At 34.6% G+C, this 19393-nt stretch overlaps 2 protein-coding genes across 2 annotated transcripts in view; one reads left to right on the forward strand and one right to left on the reverse strand.

The window, feature by feature from the left end:
- The window catches only part of LOC129755918 (uncharacterized), a 36827-nt gene extending 17649 nt beyond the window's left edge, over positions 1–19178 (reverse strand). Inside the window, exons 1-2 of the mRNA XM_055752624.1 lie at positions 18832–19178; positions 18525–18771 (exon numbers count right to left, since the gene is read on the reverse strand). Of these exons, the coding sequence (XP_055608599.1) occupies positions 18525–18771; positions 18832–19177 (593 nt within the window). The 5' untranslated portion in view covers position 19178. The remainder of the gene's footprint in view (positions 1–18524; positions 18772–18831) is intronic.
- The window catches only part of LOC129755917 (uncharacterized), a 220027-nt gene that overhangs the window by 134595 nt on the left and 66039 nt on the right, over positions 1–19393 (forward strand). The gene's annotated exons all lie outside the window — the stretch shown is intronic.

Below are 19393 nucleotides of genomic sequence, written 5' to 3' on the forward strand. Positions count from 1 at the left end.
AAAAAAAGGAACGAATTAACATTGAAAAAAGTATTTAAGTATAAAATTAAGACTGCAAGAAAATAGATTTTGGATCTTTATTTATTTGATTCTAATGTTCTTAATAGCAGCACGTTTTCCAAACATACAGGAAAATTGAACTTTTTGATCTTTGATCTTGATTTTACCACAATTAGTATGAAATTGTAGAAGTTTTGATTGTTTTACTGTAACATTAATACTTCATTAATGTTCTATTAAATAATAAAGAATAACTGCAGTGAACTAAAATAAGTATGCGAAGAACAAAACATGACGAATCTGACGCGCATCAGACTAATTTGATATCGATCATTTGCAATTCACTTTGGCCAACGAAACTGATAATTTTTGTACAAAAGGTACATAGATACTCATTTTTTTTTAATAATCTGAAATTTATCACTGTTTTAGACTAGATTAACCCATTAAAAATTATTTCCTGAAAACTTTAAAATTCAATATTGTCTTCATATAACCGTTATATACTGTACTTTTTTTTACTAAAGATATATATCTTTAGTAAAAAAAAAGTACAGGCTCCTTTCGATTTTTACAACACGCCTGAACACATTGTGTTTCCAAAATCGAAAGGGGCTTTTTCTAAACTTTTTTTTAACTTGTATGAACTATCTATATTATCATTTGAGTGCCAAAATCAAGCGAGGTCTGTATTTGGTATCTTAAAATGAACTAATGTTTACGGGCAAACATTGGGAAAAAGTTATGAAAGCACGGTACAAACTCAGGTATAAATTTAACTTGTGTTTTATTCAAAAACATTATAACTATTTCCAAAAAAACACTTTTTAAAATACTCAAAAATGAGAGTTTAAATTGTTTCTAGTTTTTGGACGCTTGGTTTGTGTTTCATCAAAAAAAGAATTATTATTTCCTTCTTGATGATTGTGAATAAGTAAAATTCAAACTTTGATGAGATCCATACATAAAGGTAGGATTCAGAATTACAACTCAAGGTCTCAAATCTAAACAAAACCATAATTTCAAATCAAGATTTATTAAATAATGCCTGAGCAATGAAAATCTGAAGATATGGCGGTGGTGATTGATAACCTTGCCAACAAACGACGATAAAAAATGTCACAACAGTTCAGCATACACCTCGGCAACCGGTAACACATTCTTTTATTTGGTTTTTACACTTGGAAAATGCTTGATAAATGTCTGGTCAACATGAAATGTTGACGAACCTCAGGTTTGGGTTTGGGATTCGGCAAAAATAAATTGCAAAACGTTCAAATAGAGAAAAAATTAGAATTTAAATCGATATCAGAGCCAAAGCAGGAAATGCCAATTTCAATACTCAAAATTCAAAAGTTTATTCTAATTTCGTATCTTAGCCACCTTAGCCTCTACTGCATGAACTATAAGTCCATTGAGAAAAACAAAGCAAAAATTGTATTTTTATTGCAAAATTTAGGAAAGATTCAAATAAAAACATAGAATTATTTATGTAACATCATCACTCAATAAAACTCTGAGTTTATTGCATTGTAACAAGAATTGAGGATATTAACTTGAATAACTAGAGGGTTGTTTAATAATAAAAAAGTTCAGAGTCAAAAATATAAACTGACTGCAAACTAAAGTAGCTTTTCCAAATATCGTAATCAATCAAAGTTTAAGTGTGAACTGAAAAATTGTATCGTGAAATGTGGAGAAAGATTTAAAAAATTCTTCAAGTCCTTCTACGAAACACTCCATGGAGAGCAGACAAAAAATTGCCCTATCTTTCACTGGACAAGCCGATCTGAGGCTTTTTGCCATCCATGTGCACAGGTGATCTCCATGTTTAGATAGATTTAATCAAGATCAAGATATCGATTTACTTGATCAAAATAATTTCGATCGTTATAGTGGGAAAAGACCAATTTTCTCGAACTCAATCAAATTATTTGACTAGATTGATCGATGAGAAATTTAGCTTTGTTTCAACAAAACCATGTCCGTTCGTCAAATCAAATTTGACCAATAAACTTATACCAAACGCCAATTCAGAGCATCAAATTTGGCACCTTATGCAACCTGTATAAGTTGAAAGATTCGCATAACACCATCAACAGTAGATATCAAACGAATCAATCGAACAAAAACAAAGCGGCTTAAATTCTTCCCCGCATAAGTCGGAGACATTTTGATCACCCGGTTGTTGTTGTTGTTTTTTTTGGGTTGAGGGAGGGTTGGAAGTTGCAAAATTTCCATACCATCAAATCAAATATTACTCCCAGGTTGGTTACAATCCATTCCGGCAGTTTGTCAGTCAGTCACTCACTCAGTAATAGTTCATCTTCGAAAGAAAGACAGAGGCAGAGTCCATCAATTGCATAATGGCACCGTGGAGAAGAGGAGGGAGGTCTCTGGGGCACATTGATGAGGGTCCAAAATTGGACCACGCTGGGTCCAAAAACCTTTCATTTGCCATTCCTCCTCCTATGTATGGCACCGAGAGGTTTCAGCCAAACAAACTCCTCTAAATTGATCCCATTTCCATAACAATAATAAATGTGTACCTACTGTAACAGAGGATGATGTCGACCAAGCTGAATGGAATGCCACCATTCAGTCAGCCAAGTATAATAACAGGACAAAGAGAAAGAAAGATGGCAAACAAAAAATATGACTAATATCAATACGATTGTGGATCTAATCTCCCGCAGCATCCCCCGTTTGCATTGCATTGCTGCTGGCTGTCTGACTGTCCTCCATGAAGAAAAACATAGCTGCGAATTGATGAGCATATTATAGCTCTTGTCACTTCTTCTTCGGCAGATCATCTAATATCTTCTTTATTTTATTAAAGATCTGTGTTAGAAAGGTTTTTGCGATGAGCTACTTCATCATAACGAAATTGATGGCACTTCTTATGATCGATCGTCTGGATCGGTATGGGTGGATGAGAAAATTCGTTAGTGTCCGTCTATTATGTAGCTTTTTTGACAAAAGCTTTCAAATTTTAGAATATATTTCAAGCTAAATTCAACTCATTCGTTTGATATATTATTTGAGAATTGAAAAATCGTTCAGGTTGAAAAAACTTTGATATACTTTGAACAGAATAATTGACGTGTATGCATTCATTATGTACTACATGTGTACCTATAATTTATTTTGAAGCAAACTCCTTTGTTACAAAATTTTCCAATATTTCCAATTTTTTTAAAAAATTCATAGTTTTTGGAATTTTAAGTTAATTCAACCGTTATTTTTATTTTAGTTTGAATTTAGAAAAAAAATTAAAGGATTTAATATGAAAAAGTTATTGTTTCTACGATAACGAGCAACAACGATAATTTAAAATAACACAATTCTCTTATCGGTTAAAGAACCGTTAAAGACAGGTGAGGAATATTGTTAAATGAAAAAAAAAATATAAAAATACAGAGCTTCTAAGCTATTTCACATTATGCCGAGAGTTTGTCTATTTTTGAGGCGTTCTAAGGGCATCCGCAGCAATCGCGAGTATAGTGAAAATACTCACGCGTTTGATCACTCTCATACCGCACCGGGGGTTAGTATGAGGGTGAGAAAAATAGGGCCGTTGCCGTCGGGACCGACAAAATCACCAAATTTGCTCACTAGAAAGGGGCGAGAGCAAACATGCACTGAAAAAAAATCTGCAATTTAAGGCTAAGTAAAACAAACGACGTTCAGCGTGTAGAGTTTGTTACATTCATTGAAATTTTGTAATTTTGGTAAACCAATTTGTTAACTAATTAATTAATGATTCAGTCGAATGTGCGGATGGAATTTTGTTCGCGGGGGGATCGAAAGTGTGTTAAAGATCATATAGAGCCATTTCGGAAGTATTCTGTGCTGGGTCGAAAGAGGTGAAAATTTAGACCCTCGGAATCGGTGGCCCAGGATTTGTTCTTTGCAGCCGAGTGGGCCGTCGGAATTAGTATAATTTTGGACGGTGCCGAACTTGCAATTGACCAGCATCGAGTAACAACAACACAAGCGATGAAGGTAAGTGAAAAAACTGTTTATTAAGCGAAAATTTAAATTTTTTTCTACTCTCCGTACAGCTTGGAAAAGTACGCAACAGATAGAAGAAAAAACTTCACCATCTGGCCGGGTCCATGAGCAGTATCTTTAGCAGATAGGGTTGAACCGGGGCAATGACGCATACAGTCCTCCTTCTCGCTGCGCTGCACCAGGGCAAACGGTTCCGACTCACTGAAGCCGAAGTCTTAGGACCAGCGGCGGAAAACCTCCTGCTTGATGAAGGAACGTGGTGGAACTCCACAGCAGCTGGCTTATTTCGCGCAAGTTCCACTGACTTTCGGATGATTCCGGCTGCTACTGCACAGAAGTTCTTGCTGCATCCACCACCGGACTTGGTTGCAGGACGCTCGAAGCTGCTTGGCCCTGTTGCTGCTGTATGGCATGTTCAACCAGGATGTCGACTTTGACGTCACGTCACGGATAGCAGTTAACCAGTCGAATAGCCGCCAACAATCCCCATGTATTATAATAATTATTAATAATAATGAAATAATCGAAATAAATACGAAAAACATATCGACTCCGAAAATTTACTCGATCGGTATAAATTTAATTTAAGATTTTCTGCAAAAGTTTTCTCAGTGCAATGCTCAATTTAAAAATTATTATGCTTCCGCCCGGTGCGCGAACGAGTGTGTATGCCAAAATAGGTCCGCTGAAATGAGCAAAATCGGGCCGCGTATACTCCCGTATTGGTGCGTTTGCTCTAATGGTTGTACTTCATTGCCCCGAAAATGATTGTCTAGAATGAAAAATCCAGAATTGAAACTATGAAACTGCGATCTCCTGCGATTTGAATCGTTAATGAAATTCTCACATAAATATTACTATCTTGATTATTAAACTTAACTTCTAGCTGAATCTATTGTTGAATTAAGAATTTCAATTCCGGATCTGAATCCTGCCTTCTGAACCTCAGTTCAAAGTGTGAATTCAGAATCTGAAAATGATTTTTTAACCTAAGTTCCAGATAACTATTTCTTTTGATTATGAACCAAAAAGCGAAATTTGTATCATAACCCTCAACAAGAATATTCTTATTCGACTTCTGAATATGCTTTCAATATGAATTCTTTCTTCAGTTATTTATTTGAAATTCAATTTTTAAATCTAATCGAAGATTGCAAATGATGAATTTTTTTCAGATTTTTCAATTCTGGATCACCATTATGAAACTTTCTTAAGTTCCAATTCTGCAAAAGAATTAAATGTGGTATCTTTTTCACATTCCGAAATGATGAGTTTCGAATATGGAAAATGCATCTAGTTGAGATTTGTAATGCAAACCCAAAATTCGAATCAGGATTTTTTTCTTAATGATTATCGAAACAGGATTTCAAGAACAAAACACTATATAGAGAAATCGGAACCTGATCACAGACATCGAATTTTAATGTTTATAAGTAAGCAAGTTTTAAACCACAAAATCCGGAATCATTCTAATCTAAGCTTATCAGATATTTTTCAGCCAATATCCGGGCCGTGCAAATTCAGGTTATTTTTCCCAATATCTGCTAATCCCCAAATAATCTTCAATATAGGGGAGAGTGGGGTAGCGTGGGCCACTCTAAATATCTCAGCTGTATTTTAAGATAAAAAATCTCAATGCAGCTGTCATCGTCGTCACTTTGCGTGAGCATATTTTTCTATATTCTATATGTTGTTGGCTTATGTACGCATCATATGCTTCTTTTATTTAACTAGTCTTGAATAAAGTACTTACATAATTAAAAAAGCACCCGCAAATTGCATCCGTGGGAGACCTAAAGTACATAACAAAAATATGCTCTTACGCTTATGATCTTAGTTTTGTCATGTTCATTCACGTGGAAAAGGAATTTTTGATGAAACATCAATAAATCACACAAACGCAACCAATTTGCAAATCATAGCTTGTGGGGAATCGTGGGCCACATTTTGTGGGGTATCTTGGGCCACCTTTATTTTGGTGTTTTTATACACATTCAGAACTTAAAAAACGTTTTCCTTATCTGCAAAGTTTTCTTATGCCAAATAAAAAGTTTGGAAAAATATTTTCTCCATTATTTCCAATGCGATGGAGACGAACAAAAATCCTATATCTATATATTTTGCTGAAACGTTCATGCGCCATGTTTTAGGAATTATTCGATCATACACAACTCTCTCTTTTATTTCCTGATCTGAAATTGCTTCAAAATAACTTAATGAATTATGAAATTCCAGTTTTAGGTCAACTCATAAATTTTGCAAGTTATCTATTCAATTTGGATTTGGTAGCCCACGTTTCCCCACAGTTTTTCGAAATCCAAAAAAAAATCCTTTTTTTTAAAACAGCCAGAACTCGGGAAACTAATGTATTTAAAAAAAAAAAAAATTGCCTAATGATACCTTAAAAATGTAGAAAATTCATCCATTTATTTTTTCTCTTTATCTTTTATAATAAAGAAGTTATGAAGCAAAGAAAAAAAAGTTGCCCATGATACCCCACTCTCCCCTATATATAGGCTCAGCCGTCTTAAGAGCTAGAGAGCTGAAATTTGGCATGAATGCTAAGTAGCACCAAGAATGATGAAAAATGTTTTAAAATTTTCGGATGACCCCTTCTGAAGGAGGTCGTCCATACAAGGCAAATATTGTTTTCGCGAAATTGTCGTTATTTTTTGTCGGATTCTCATGAAAATTTGAACATGAGGGTTTAAAGAGATGGGCAATTGATTTCAGGTATTGAATTTTTTGTCAGGGGTCTGTAAAAAGAGGTCGTCCATATAAAATGTTTAATGTTTTTGCGATATTGACGTTTTTATACATTGGATTGAGATGAAAATTTCCAAATAGGAGTTTTAAGTGACGAAATATCAATACCAGGTATTAAATTCAGGATCAGGGGTCGGCCAAAGGGGTCGTCCATATGAACTGTTTAATATTTTTATGATATTGGCGTTATTATACATTGGATTTAGATGAAAATTTGCACATGAGTGTTTCGAGGGACAAACAGTCAATTCCAGGTATCAAATTTGGAATCAGGGATCGGATTGTACGGTGATGTTTTCATAAAATTTGATAGTTTTACATTTCAGTCTACTTTTATTCGGTCACCCTTAGAAAAAAAGCAATTTTTGCACCTGTGAGGGCCGTCAGTCAGGGCAGAGAGACGGCCCTAACAGGCGGAAAAATGCTTTTTTTCTGAAGATAGTCGAAGAAAAGTTGACTGAAATGTAAAACTAGCGACATTTTTGAAAACATCACCAAACAAAATCAACAAAAGAATCCACGAAAAAAAGTTTGAGCGTTAAGCAGTACCAGAAAAGTGTGTTGATTGGATGTTCCGAAATTTCAAGCCCACAATTTTTTATCCGAGTCCTTTCGAGATTTACTCGAAGATGCTCCAGGTGTGGAAAATAGAAATTCGCTGCAGCATTTTTTCAAATTTTGATAATGATCAATCTACATAGGGAAACAAAATATGTTATCTATACAAATCACCGGCCTGATCAGATCAATTTGACATTTGAGTGCTTTTCAATATTTTTTTCCTACCTGGGTTAACCCTCTAGAATCCAAATTTTCTTTTCGGTGAAGAATTCACAGGAGCTTAGTTTTATGATTAAAAACAACTTTTGTTCTACGAAAAACTTAATCGATGAAAAAGCAATTTCCCAAATTTTGAAACATATGACCTCTGACTCATAGCTCAATCTTTATATATATTTTTTTAAATTGTCCCAAAAATAGTTGAGATATTTCAACTTGTATGAAAAGTGAATATTGTACATATTCTTCGAATTGTTGCCGTTGTTTCCCAATCCCGCCTTTAGACGGGATTTATGTTTCAGCTCTCTTTCCTAACTAAGGACATTTTGTTTTGCAAAAAAATCAAAGCAGAATGGTGTTAACTCTTTGACCCAACTGCCAAACATGTTTTTAGATCGAACAATTAAGGATTAAGGATGTCTCAGTCTAACAAATTGATAATATTTCGAAAAATAGGTCCATTTTCAATTTTCTCATATTTTTTAGCTTCCTTAGGGGAGATGGGGGCATAATGGCCACCTTAAGGAAAACGGTTATTTAACCATAGAAAATTTCTAGAATATGGAAGTTACATTATTGTTTCGTGTTCAGACACTTGAAAAGCCCATTCCCTAACGGGCTGAAACGTGAAAAAGTAGATGAAAACGTTAAAAAATGCATTTTAAAAAATTTTGCCAAAAGCTGAAAACCAGCCACTGTGGAGGCATAATGAGAACCCCCCCTGAGGCAGTATGAGCACCATTAATCAGGGCAAGATGTGCGTTTTCTGCGGGGGAATCTAGCAGCGAATTCAATTCGATGAAGTCAGGTGAGTCGTAGATTCATCAAACAAAGCAATAACAAAATAATCTAGGTCTGTTTGTAGAATACAAACAATTCACGCACGCTCATACATTAAGTGCTTTGTTCGGAGGATGATGCTACTAGCCGTATAATGTAACAATAAAAAAATCGATCATGAATTGTGAATGGAAAAAAATCACCTCGAACAGAAATCTAACTCTAGTCTTTTGATTACCTCTCCGACACCTTACCAATAGGCTAAATTGTCGGATGAAAACTAGTCAAGGTGTGGCGCTATAAATCAATTTTAATTCGCTGCTAGATTCTACGGCAGAAAATGCTCATTATGCCTCGATAATATGGTGCTCTATATGCCCCTAGTCAACAAATTTAAGTAAAAACGTGTTTTAAAATTGATAAAAGTGAAAAATCCAAAATTTTATGATGGTAAAAATTGATAAACAATGTGTACATCATGTTGCAGTGCGTACATTATAGATCAAGGTTATTTTAAGATCATGAGAGCTTATTTCGTGGTGCTCAAAAATTATAATATTTTCGTAACTTGAGCACCAAGCTAGTTTTTTTTAATTATCTCTGTAAAGATGATAAGGAGATTCCTTTTTTTGTGAAAAATTAATACTATAGGAAGTACGAAACAAATCCTCATGAAAATTTATTTAAGAAAATACGCACTTTCGTAGAAAAGCGTAGTTCTCATTATGCCTCGGGTGCTCGTTATGCCCTCATCTCCCCTACCTGTAGCTTTTGACAACTGCTTGTAAAACAATATTTATTTGTAGGCATTGTGAGATTAACATATTTTGAACCATTTTGTGCAAAAAGTAAGTAAAATGTATGATTGACTTTGGTTCTATGCCGATTCCACAGGGTCCACGTCTAAAGGCGGGATTGGGCCCAAGAAGGCTATATCCAGTGTTTGGCATCGCTAACAGAAAAATTAGCGGAGCAATTTAATTCGCTAGTTCGGCTAAAGTAAGCGATCACTAATTAAAACCGCTAAATTGTGAATAAATAAGCGATCTTTTCAAAGCGCTAAACGCTAATGGATAACTGAAAATTAAAAAAAACAAGATAAGACTAACACACTTTTTGAAGATATTTTAACACATATACAGATCGGGAAAATAATTCTGTACATAAGATGTGCAAGGACATTATTTCGGATTTTATTATTATTCTAACCCATCTTCATCAGTTCACGATCAGATTTTGTTTGTACATTTAGTGAAAATGCAGAAGAAAGGGGTTTTTAATCAAATTTGAAACAGCACATACCCGTTGATGTATTTTACAATACGAATTATTCAATTCTATGTTTTTCAATCAGCTGGTGTTCCGCGGTTTTCAATCAATTTTTTCACCATATACGACATATCCACGCTTAAAAAGGAGGTAAGCGGAACTCTCTTATTTGCTAACTTACTGAAAATTTCACGATTATATTAAAGGGTGATACGGTCAAAATTGGGTCAAGGGAAAACGCGTGTAAACCGGTGAAATCGTTTATTTAAAAAATCAAATTAAATTTCTTTTTCAAGTTTAATTAGTATAAAATTCAGGAAAAATATTCAGTTAGGCTTCCGCCTTTCCAAATCCGAATTGCCGGGCCTTACGCTTAACCCCTGCCATCAGATTTTGTACAACCACCTTGTCCACCTTCTTCGCCGCAGAAAGCCAGTTTGCCTTGAACTGCTGCTCATCCTTATCAGTTTTTTTTTGGTCTTCTTTAGGTTCCGCTTGACAATAGCCCAGTATTTCTCAATTGCGCGGAGCTCTGGCGTGTTGGGAGGGTTCTTATGCTTGGGAACCACCTGCACGTTGTTGGCGGCTTACCACTTCATGGCATTTTTATCGTAATGGCAAGATACCAAATCCAGCCAAAACAGTACGGAACAACCGTGTTTCTTCAGGAAAGGCAGCAGACGTTTATTCAAACACTCTTTCACGTAAATTTCTTGGTTGACAGTCCCGGAAGCTATGAAAATGCTGCTTTTCAAGCCACAGGTACAGATGGCTTGCCAAACCAGATATTTCTTCGCGAACTTTGACAGTTTCATGTGCTTGAAAATATCTGCTACCTTCCTCTTCCTTTTGCCGTATAAAACTCCTGTCCCGGAAGCTGCTTGTAGTCGGCTTTGACGTAGGTTTCGTCGTCCATTACCACGCAGTCAAACTTCGCCAGAATCGTCGTGTAAAGCCTCCAGAATCGCCGTCGTATTTTGTTTATCATCGCGGAGTCACTACCTTCTTGTAAGTCGATAGTTCGGCTCGTTTTTTGGCTCGATGCACGGTTGTAGACGATACACCCAGCTTATTTGCGGCATCTCGGAGAGAGAGGTTAGGGTTTCGCTTAAAACTACCGGAAACTCTATTTGTCGTCTCAGCGGCTTCCGGTTTTGGATTTTCCCTCGATTCAGACTTCCTGGCTGTCGACAAACGTTCCCCAAACACTTTAATTACATTTGTAACGGTTGATTTGGCAACTTTTAGCGATTTTGCCAACTTTGCGTGCGAGTAGCTCAAATTTTCGCGATGCGCGAGCAAAATTTTGATACGCTGCTCTTTTTCCTTAGACGGCATTTTGACAACTGAAGAGTGAATTCCAAAATCAAAATAGGAGCAACATTTTACACACACACACCCCTTCAAAATGAGGTATGTTCAGGTTTTTTAAATGCAAAATTGAAAGAAATACGTCAAGTTGATATTGACCATATTTTGACCGTATCACCCTTATCATTGTGTGAAGAGCTATTCACGGTTTAATCCTCAATAAAAATCACAATTTAGGATATTTTTTATTTAATTTATGAAATTTGTCTCAATAAATACCTATTTTAAAATCAAAATACTTGCGAAAAAAGACTTTGATGGTTTAAGGGAGTCATCAGAAGGTCATATGCCAGATGTGAGTGGAATCGGACAACAGGAAGGGGTTGCACTGAATCTCAAGTGTGAAAGGGATTCTGAGACATAGTGTTCTAAAGAAGCATTAAAAACTGGTTTTTCATCATACATTTTTTTCTCTACCAATCGATTGCTTTTAGATTTTATTAAAATTTCAATTAAGACTAACATTTCACCTGAAGACTGCAACTCGATTGGACCTCAAACAAAAAAGTTATGGCTGTTCAAAGGTTGTATTTTTGTGGCAAATTGTCGTTTAACACACAATGACTAGGGTAACGGACCAATTTTGGACCGCTTTGGGATGTGGCTATGCTATTTTCTGAAAGAAAATAGGACATGTTACAGTTTTTGACTGCTTTATCCGTTCATTACGAAGATCAAGGCTTTTTCTATCGAAACATATCGTCGTTTGTTGCAATTTAACAAGATTTAAGCCTAAAAACTCGTTTTTTTCGATAATTACACTGGTTGGTATTTTGGACCACCAGGTTTCTATTTTGGACCACCCTCTGGACCTATTTTGGACCACCCTTAAACTAAATTTTGTTATATTTACGAGAACTTTTTATTGAGTTAATCTTTTCCTTTCTTATTCTTGTAGTCACGTTTTGTTTGTTGACGTTTATTCATTCCTGAACTAACTTTCTTCAATTTTCCCCCAGCCTCTATTTAGGTACAAATGTTTGTTGAATATTTTCTACTACAACCAGCATTTTTATTCTACAACTTCTTATGCTTTAAAACGGTAATTTTCGATAAAAATAAAGAAAAAAACAGAAAAACTCCCCAGTTATATAGTGTGTTTAAATTGTTTGAAAATTCCGACGGCACTCTACAATCTCGACGAAATTTGTCTGCAGTGTTATACACTGGCCAGTTGGCTTATTTTTAGGATCAATTTTTAGAACGCAAATCTCCTTCAAGCGACTCAATGATAAGTTGAAAAATTCTGACATCATCAACTTCGCGACATCAATTGATGCATTTTGACTTGAAAAACCTTAGTGGATTTGGTTTGGCTTCAGCTCTGTAGGATACATTGATTTAAAAAAAGATAAAAATGTGCGAGAATTAGGCGATTTTTTCAACCATCTATAAGTCAGATTTTTTTTCGCTGAAAAATTCGCAAAAGTTCATTTTTATCTCGAAAACAACTTTTGTTCTACCAAAAAAAAATCGTTGGAGTAAATTCTTAAAAAAAATTTCTTTAAAAATTGCTTACAACATAGGCTGAATACTAGATTTTCAGTATTTTTTCGCTAGTATTTTTTACACATTTGAAAAAAAAATTCTAAGTTTTGAATCACGTTAAGACTATCTTATAGCTATAGTTGAATATATTATTTGTAAAAATTGTTCTACTATTAACTGAGACATTTCAACTGCTTATCAAACAGTTGCCGTTAATGTTGATTGTAAGATTAACGTGGTTCAAAGCATAGTGCACAAAATGTAAGTTAAAACAATGATTGGATTGGTTTTATGCCGATTGAAGTGAACCCCGTCTAATGGCGGGTTTGGGCTTAAGCGAGTTGATTAGATAAAATAATGTCAAAATTCAAAATTTTATTTATAATGAGCGATTGAAATAGTGTGCATTCATGAACATTTACAGCAATACTCAGGTTATGTCGGGTGGTCCAAAATAAGTCCCTAAGGAATTAAGTAGGACCTATTTTCGACCTGGGTCAAATTGCGATTAAAACAAGTTTTTTTTTTATTATTCGAGCTTGCAAACTAGTTTTCAAGTGTTTTATCATGGCTGTGAACATATTTGTAGTTGTTAAATTCATCACAGCTTGGCAGAAAACTATTTGGAAGTTGACTCCAATAATGGCACGTCCTCCTGAAATAGGCTTGATCTGGTTCAACTGTGAAAAATCAAAACTTTATTTTTAATTTTCTATCCTTTATCAGCTTATTTAAATTGAATATTTGATATGATCAGAATCATAAGGAGAAGCTTTTACTATCTTTGTTCAAAATTTTCATGATTAACATGATTTATGAGAGAAAGATTGGAAAAAAGCTGCAAGATGGTCCAAAATATGAACCCGGTCCAAAATAAGTCCGCTACCCTACATTTTACTCATAGCGTTTTACAGCACAATTTGCAAAATACAACCTTTGAACAGCCATACCTTTTTTGTTTTAAGTCCAATCGAGTTACAGTCTTCAGGTGAAATGTTAGTATTAATTGAAATTTTAATAAAATCTATCCGGATCAAAACACTGTCAATAGATTCGCGATGTGACAACTAGGGACGCTGCAGTAAATGGAAAGATGCGACCAGATTCTATGTGAAACAGACTTTACCTGAAAAGCCTAGCTCACGGCATTTAGGTGAAGACTTGATGTATGCTGCACAGAAAATTTTAAAAGGAAGTAAAAATTATCGAGTAGCCTAACTCGCCTAAAATTTCACTCGTATGGAGAGTTCTGGAACGACATAAAGAAACGGAAAAAAGAAACCAACCAATACGCAAAAGATTCAACAAAGAAATTAAACTTCCGAAACTAAAGATAGATAAAATCAATAAAAAAGAACACTAGATAGCTATTTTTACTGTTGCTGAACATCATATTTTTGATTCCATTTATTTAGTTTACAAGTTTCATACATCAATTGAATTGAGTTTTTATAAAACAACCCATTTTCTTATTACTGCTAGTAATTTTCATTATTTGGTGTTGAATTGAGATTTTCTGACACCATATAAATCATATTGAACATGTCTCGGGGTTATTATGAACAGGTTTTGGGGAAACTATGAACATCATTTTTTAAGTACAAAGTCACTATACACTGCTTACTTTTGGTAAATGTAACGTATAGCTACTGTTACTTTAAAAAAATTGTATACCAAGTTCATAATCCGTGTTCACAATTACCCCCTAGACAGTTGGGTAAATATGAACAGACGGGGTAATTATGAACAGACGTCTCAAGGACGTGGGTTGCGACCAAAACAAAAAAAATTGCTCTACAGAATGATGAAGAGTACGGAAACATTCATTGTTGGCAGCTTTTCAGAATTTATGATAAGAAATGAACATATGATGGCTGTAAGTGCGCCAAAAGAAGAAATTCTGTTCATAATTACCCCACCTAATCCTACCCTTTATTGGACCCAGATCTGAAATACATTTAAAATGTTCGTTTTTTCGAATAAAAATTACATGAATCAGCTATTTCAATATTTAGTTCTAAATAAAAATTTATATTATCGTTAAAAATATTATTAATTACACTAGTTTACAGCATTTTTGAACTCAGTAAACTGAAGGTCAATTCCAATGTGAAATCGGGCGCTGAATCCGAAAATGAAATTCAAAAAAATCTCAGTAGAACCGTTAATGAGTTATGCTCCAAATATAAAATTTCGAAAAAATTAAAAAAGTTTTTATACTTAGATTAAAATATCTCGGACGGCATAACAGTAATTTGAAATCTCTCTTTTGCATATTGAAGGTGAATAAGTTTTATATCGATCATCTGAACACTGTTATTGCGTTTGACCAACAGTATTGTTGATATTAGTGACTTTATGAGAAAAAAAATTATAAAAAACGCATTTTTTTAGAAAAAATTTGATTTCAACGAATGTTTTAGACTCGATGGTAGCATTTAAAAAATCTGATTCTCTTTTGCGCTTAAATGTCAATTCAAAACAAAGATTTCAAGTGGTTATTTATCAAAATCGGTTAAAAATTGAAGAAGTTATGGCTACTTTACCATAACTGTAATTTTTGCAGTTTTTAATAATTCAACGAACCGCAGTACACTTATCATAGTATAGGAAGAATGAAACATGATAAATCTCACTCGCTCCAAGTCAAAACTATTTATTAGCTTACCAGAAGATCACATGCCAAGTTTCAGGAAGATCTGACCATAGGGAGGGGTTGCTTGAGTCTCAAACGTGAATAAAATTTTGAGGTATTTTACCCGGGAGGAACGAAAAATACTGGTTTTTCATCAATAACTTTTTTCATCACTAGCTGATTGTTTTTTATGGTTGATTTTCTTAAAGCCCAAGTTGAGACAAATATTTCACCCGAAGACTGTAACTCGATTGGATTTGAAACAGAAAAGTTATTGCGCTTCAAAGATTGTATTTTGGTCGAAAATTGTCGTATAAAACGCAATGCGTAAAAAGTACTCATTGCGTGTTCGACAAAATTTGCGGTCTTTGAACCGTAATAACTTTTCTGTTTCAAATCCAATCGAGTTACAGTCTTCGGGTGAAATATTTGTCTCAACTTAGACTTTAAGAAAATCAACCATAAAAAACAATCAGCTAGTGATGAAAAAAGTTATTGATGAAAAACCAGTATTTCTCGTTCCTTCCGGGCAAAATACCTCAAAATTTTATTCACGTTTGAGACTTAAGAAACCCTTCCCTATGGTCAGATCTTCCTGAAACTTGGCATGTGATCTTCTGGTAAGCTATTAAATAGTTTTGACTTGGAGCGAGTGAGATTTATCATGTTTCATTCTTCCTATACTACGATAAGTGTACTGCGGTTCGTTAAATTATTAAAAACTCCAAAAATTTCAGTTATGGTAAAGTAGCCATAACTTCTTTAATTTTCAACTGATTTTGATAAATAACCACTTGAAATCTTTGTTTTGAATTGACATTTAAGCGCAAAAGAAAATCAGATTATTTAAATGCTATCATCGAGTCTAAAACATTCGTTGAAACAAAATTTTCTCTAAAAAAATGCGTTTTTTATAATTTTTTTTCTCATAAAGTCACTAATATCAACAATACTGCTTGTCAAACGCAAATATAGTATTCAGATGATCGATATAAAACTTATTCACCTTCAATATGCAAAAGAGAGATTTCAAATTACTGTTATGCCGTCCGAGATATTTTAATCTAAGTACAAGAACTTTTTTAATTTTTTAGAAATTTCATATTTGGAGCATAACTCATAAACGGTTCTACTGGGATTTTTTTGAATTTCATTTTCGGATTCAGCGCCCGATTTTACATTAAAAATGTTGATCAGTTAATCAAGTTCACGATTTTTTTTAAATTTTGTAAACTAGTGTTATTGGCGTTTCAAATAATCACCAAAATTTCTGTTATGAATATCTCAAACGTTTTCCTCATCATCACATTTGTCAGCAGCCCAACAATTATAACTTTTTTTGTTTTTAATTTCAGTATAGGGGAGATGGGGGCATAATGGCCACCTTAAGGAAAACGGTTATTTAACCATAGAAAATAGCTATAATATGGAGGTTACATTATTGTTTCGTGTTCAGACACTTGAAAAGCCTATTCCCTAACGGGCTGAAACGTGAAAAACTAGATGAAAACGTTAAAAAATGCATTTTAAAAAAATTTGCCAAAAGCTGAAAACCAGCCACTGTGGAGGCATAATGAGAACCCCCCCTGAGGCAGTATGAGCACCATTAATCAGAGCAAGATGTGCGTTTTTGCCGGGGAATCTAGCAGCGAATTCAATTCGTTGAAGTCAGGTGAGTCGTAGATTCATCAAACAAAGCAATAACAAAATAATCTAGGTCTGTTTGTAGAATACAAACAATTCACGCACGCTCATACATTAAGTGCTTTGTTCGGAGGATGATGCTACTAGCCGTATAATGTAACAATAAAAAAATCGATCATGAATTGTGAATGGAAAAAAAATCACCTCGAACAGAAATCTAACTCTAGTCTTTTGATTACCTCTCCGACACCTTACCAATAGGCTAAATTGTCGGATGAAAACTAGTCAAGGTGTGGCGCTTTAAATCAATTTTAATTCGCTGCTAGATTCTACGGCAGAAAATGCTCATTATGCCTCGATAATATGGTGCTCTATATGCCCCTAGTCAACAAATTTAAGTAAAAACGTGTTTTAAAATTGATAAAAGTGAAAAATCAAAAATTTTATGATGGTAAAAATTGAGAACCAATGTGTACATCATGTTGCAGTGCGTACATTATTGATCAAGGTTATTTTAAGATCATAAGAGCTTATTTCGTGGTGCTCAAAAATTATAATATTTTCGTAACTTTAGAACCAAGCTAGTTTTTTTTTAAATATCTCTGTAAAGATGATAAGGAGATTCCTTTTTTGTGAAAAATTAATACTATAGGAAGTACGAAACAAATCCTCATGAAAATTTATTTAAGAAAATACGCACTTTCGTAGAAAAGCGTAGTTCTCATTATGCCTCGGGTGCTCGTTATGCCCTCATCTCCCCTAGTTACTAAAAGCTGACAAAAATTTTTGGAAATGCTTAACTATGCATTTTGGAAAATTTGAACTTCATTTGATTGTTTAGTTTTGAAAGTATTCGTGTCAGGTCTAAAAAATTGAACATCATGGTCGAATGTCAAAATACTCCTATTTTGGACCCTTTCACAATTTTACGGGTGTTCCAATGATTTTCTTTTATTTTTAGATAAATAAGTATATTTCCCATAAAATGTAGGCTCAGACTGTTCAATAACGTAATTTATTCTTAATTTATTTGATTTCTCAAAATGCCTCCCACTAATTCAGCTGTCTGTTTCACCACTGAAAAGAACGTACATTTTTAAAAGTTTTATTAGAATTACATTTTAGAAGTGTCTTAAATCAATGGAAACGAAATGAGCCATTTTCAATATCTGGCAATTAAGGATCAAAGTATTCTCAAGGTCCAAAGTAGGGTAACAAACCCTATGTAGAGCTGTTTGTTTACTCGTCTTTGTACATCCACCAAATAATTTAGCAGTGGCGTTTCATGAATAAAACTGTTAATTTTGAATTTTGAAAATACTTGTCGATGTCTTGGACAGAAGTTTTTCAAAACGTTTTCACTGCATTCATTTCTGTAGAATGCACCATTGCACTGATGGCTAAGATTCCAAATAATGTTACTAGTGTTTGGTTGATTCGTTATTATTGTACCTACATAAAAAAATTCCGGATTTAAGAAATGTTTTCAAAATGTACGAGAACTTCATTGTCACTCTTTATAAGATCAGACAACACGAAATCTTCTCTCGACAAGAGTTTCTCAATACTGAAAATATCGGGATTGAAAAATGTCAAACCGATATTGGGTATTGGAAAATTATGCTGGTAATACTGGTTTTTTTTCGGTATTACCGGTTTTACTATCCCCAATAATTTTTTATAATCCTTTTTATAGTTTTTTTTCCTTGTAGACTGAAAACATATAAATGTTCCATAGTCATATCAAATCAAGTGTTTGAAAGATATTGCTACTTACTGTTGATTCTGTGGCAGAATGTGGAACAGCGATTGGGCCAGGTTCGGGTGATTGGAGTACTGGTGCATCTGTTGCGGGGGTGGCTGTGCCTGAACGTAAACATACTGCGGCTGGGGATTTAGATAGTGATGCGTGGGAGCCCCACCGCCTATGGTTGGCTGGATCAGCGATTGCCGCGAAGGTACCGTGTACGTCGAATGGTCCTCATGCACTTGAGGAACCTTCTGGGGGTATTGGGGAACATACTCTAAAATGATTAAGAAATTTTAGCAAAATGATTTCATAGATCCATTATTTTGGAACAAACCCTTCGAGTAAGCTGGGACAATCGGTTGTTGTTGCAATGATGGTTGTGGTGGGGGTGGGGCTGGGGCAGCTGCCGGGGCCGAAGGGATCGGAGTCACAAAGTTGTGCCCAACTTGACTGATGGCTCCTCCGGGATGATGTTCGATTTGGATCGTGTAATGGTTTGTGCCCTGGGAGGATGTCGCCCGTTGCTGTTGTCCTGTGATGGTTTCCTTTTTGAAAGCCAGGTGACGTTCGTTTTTGAGGAAGTCCTGTTCGATATCTTCCAGGTTGGTAGGTCGATCGGCAGACGAGACAGTTTCGGCCGGCACTATCAGTAGCACGTTTGACCATACTATGAAGCCCATGAGAAACTGTAAAGGTAGGAAGAATTGAAATTTCTGTTATAATGAACTTCATAAAATTATCAATTGATGATCAGATTTATAGAAATTTATATGATACATTGTAATGGGTGTCCCACATCAAATTGCATCACACAAACGTTGTAGAAAATAGATAGCTCAAAATGTATTGTTTACAATTACAACAAATATTTTATTTTACATGAATTTCGAAAGTTG

The sequence above is a fragment of the Uranotaenia lowii genome, chromosome 3 (assembly GCF_029784155.1).
Source record: "Uranotaenia lowii strain MFRU-FL chromosome 3, ASM2978415v1, whole genome shotgun sequence".
NCBI classification, from domain to species: domain Eukaryota; kingdom Metazoa; phylum Arthropoda; class Insecta; order Diptera; family Culicidae; genus Uranotaenia; species Uranotaenia lowii.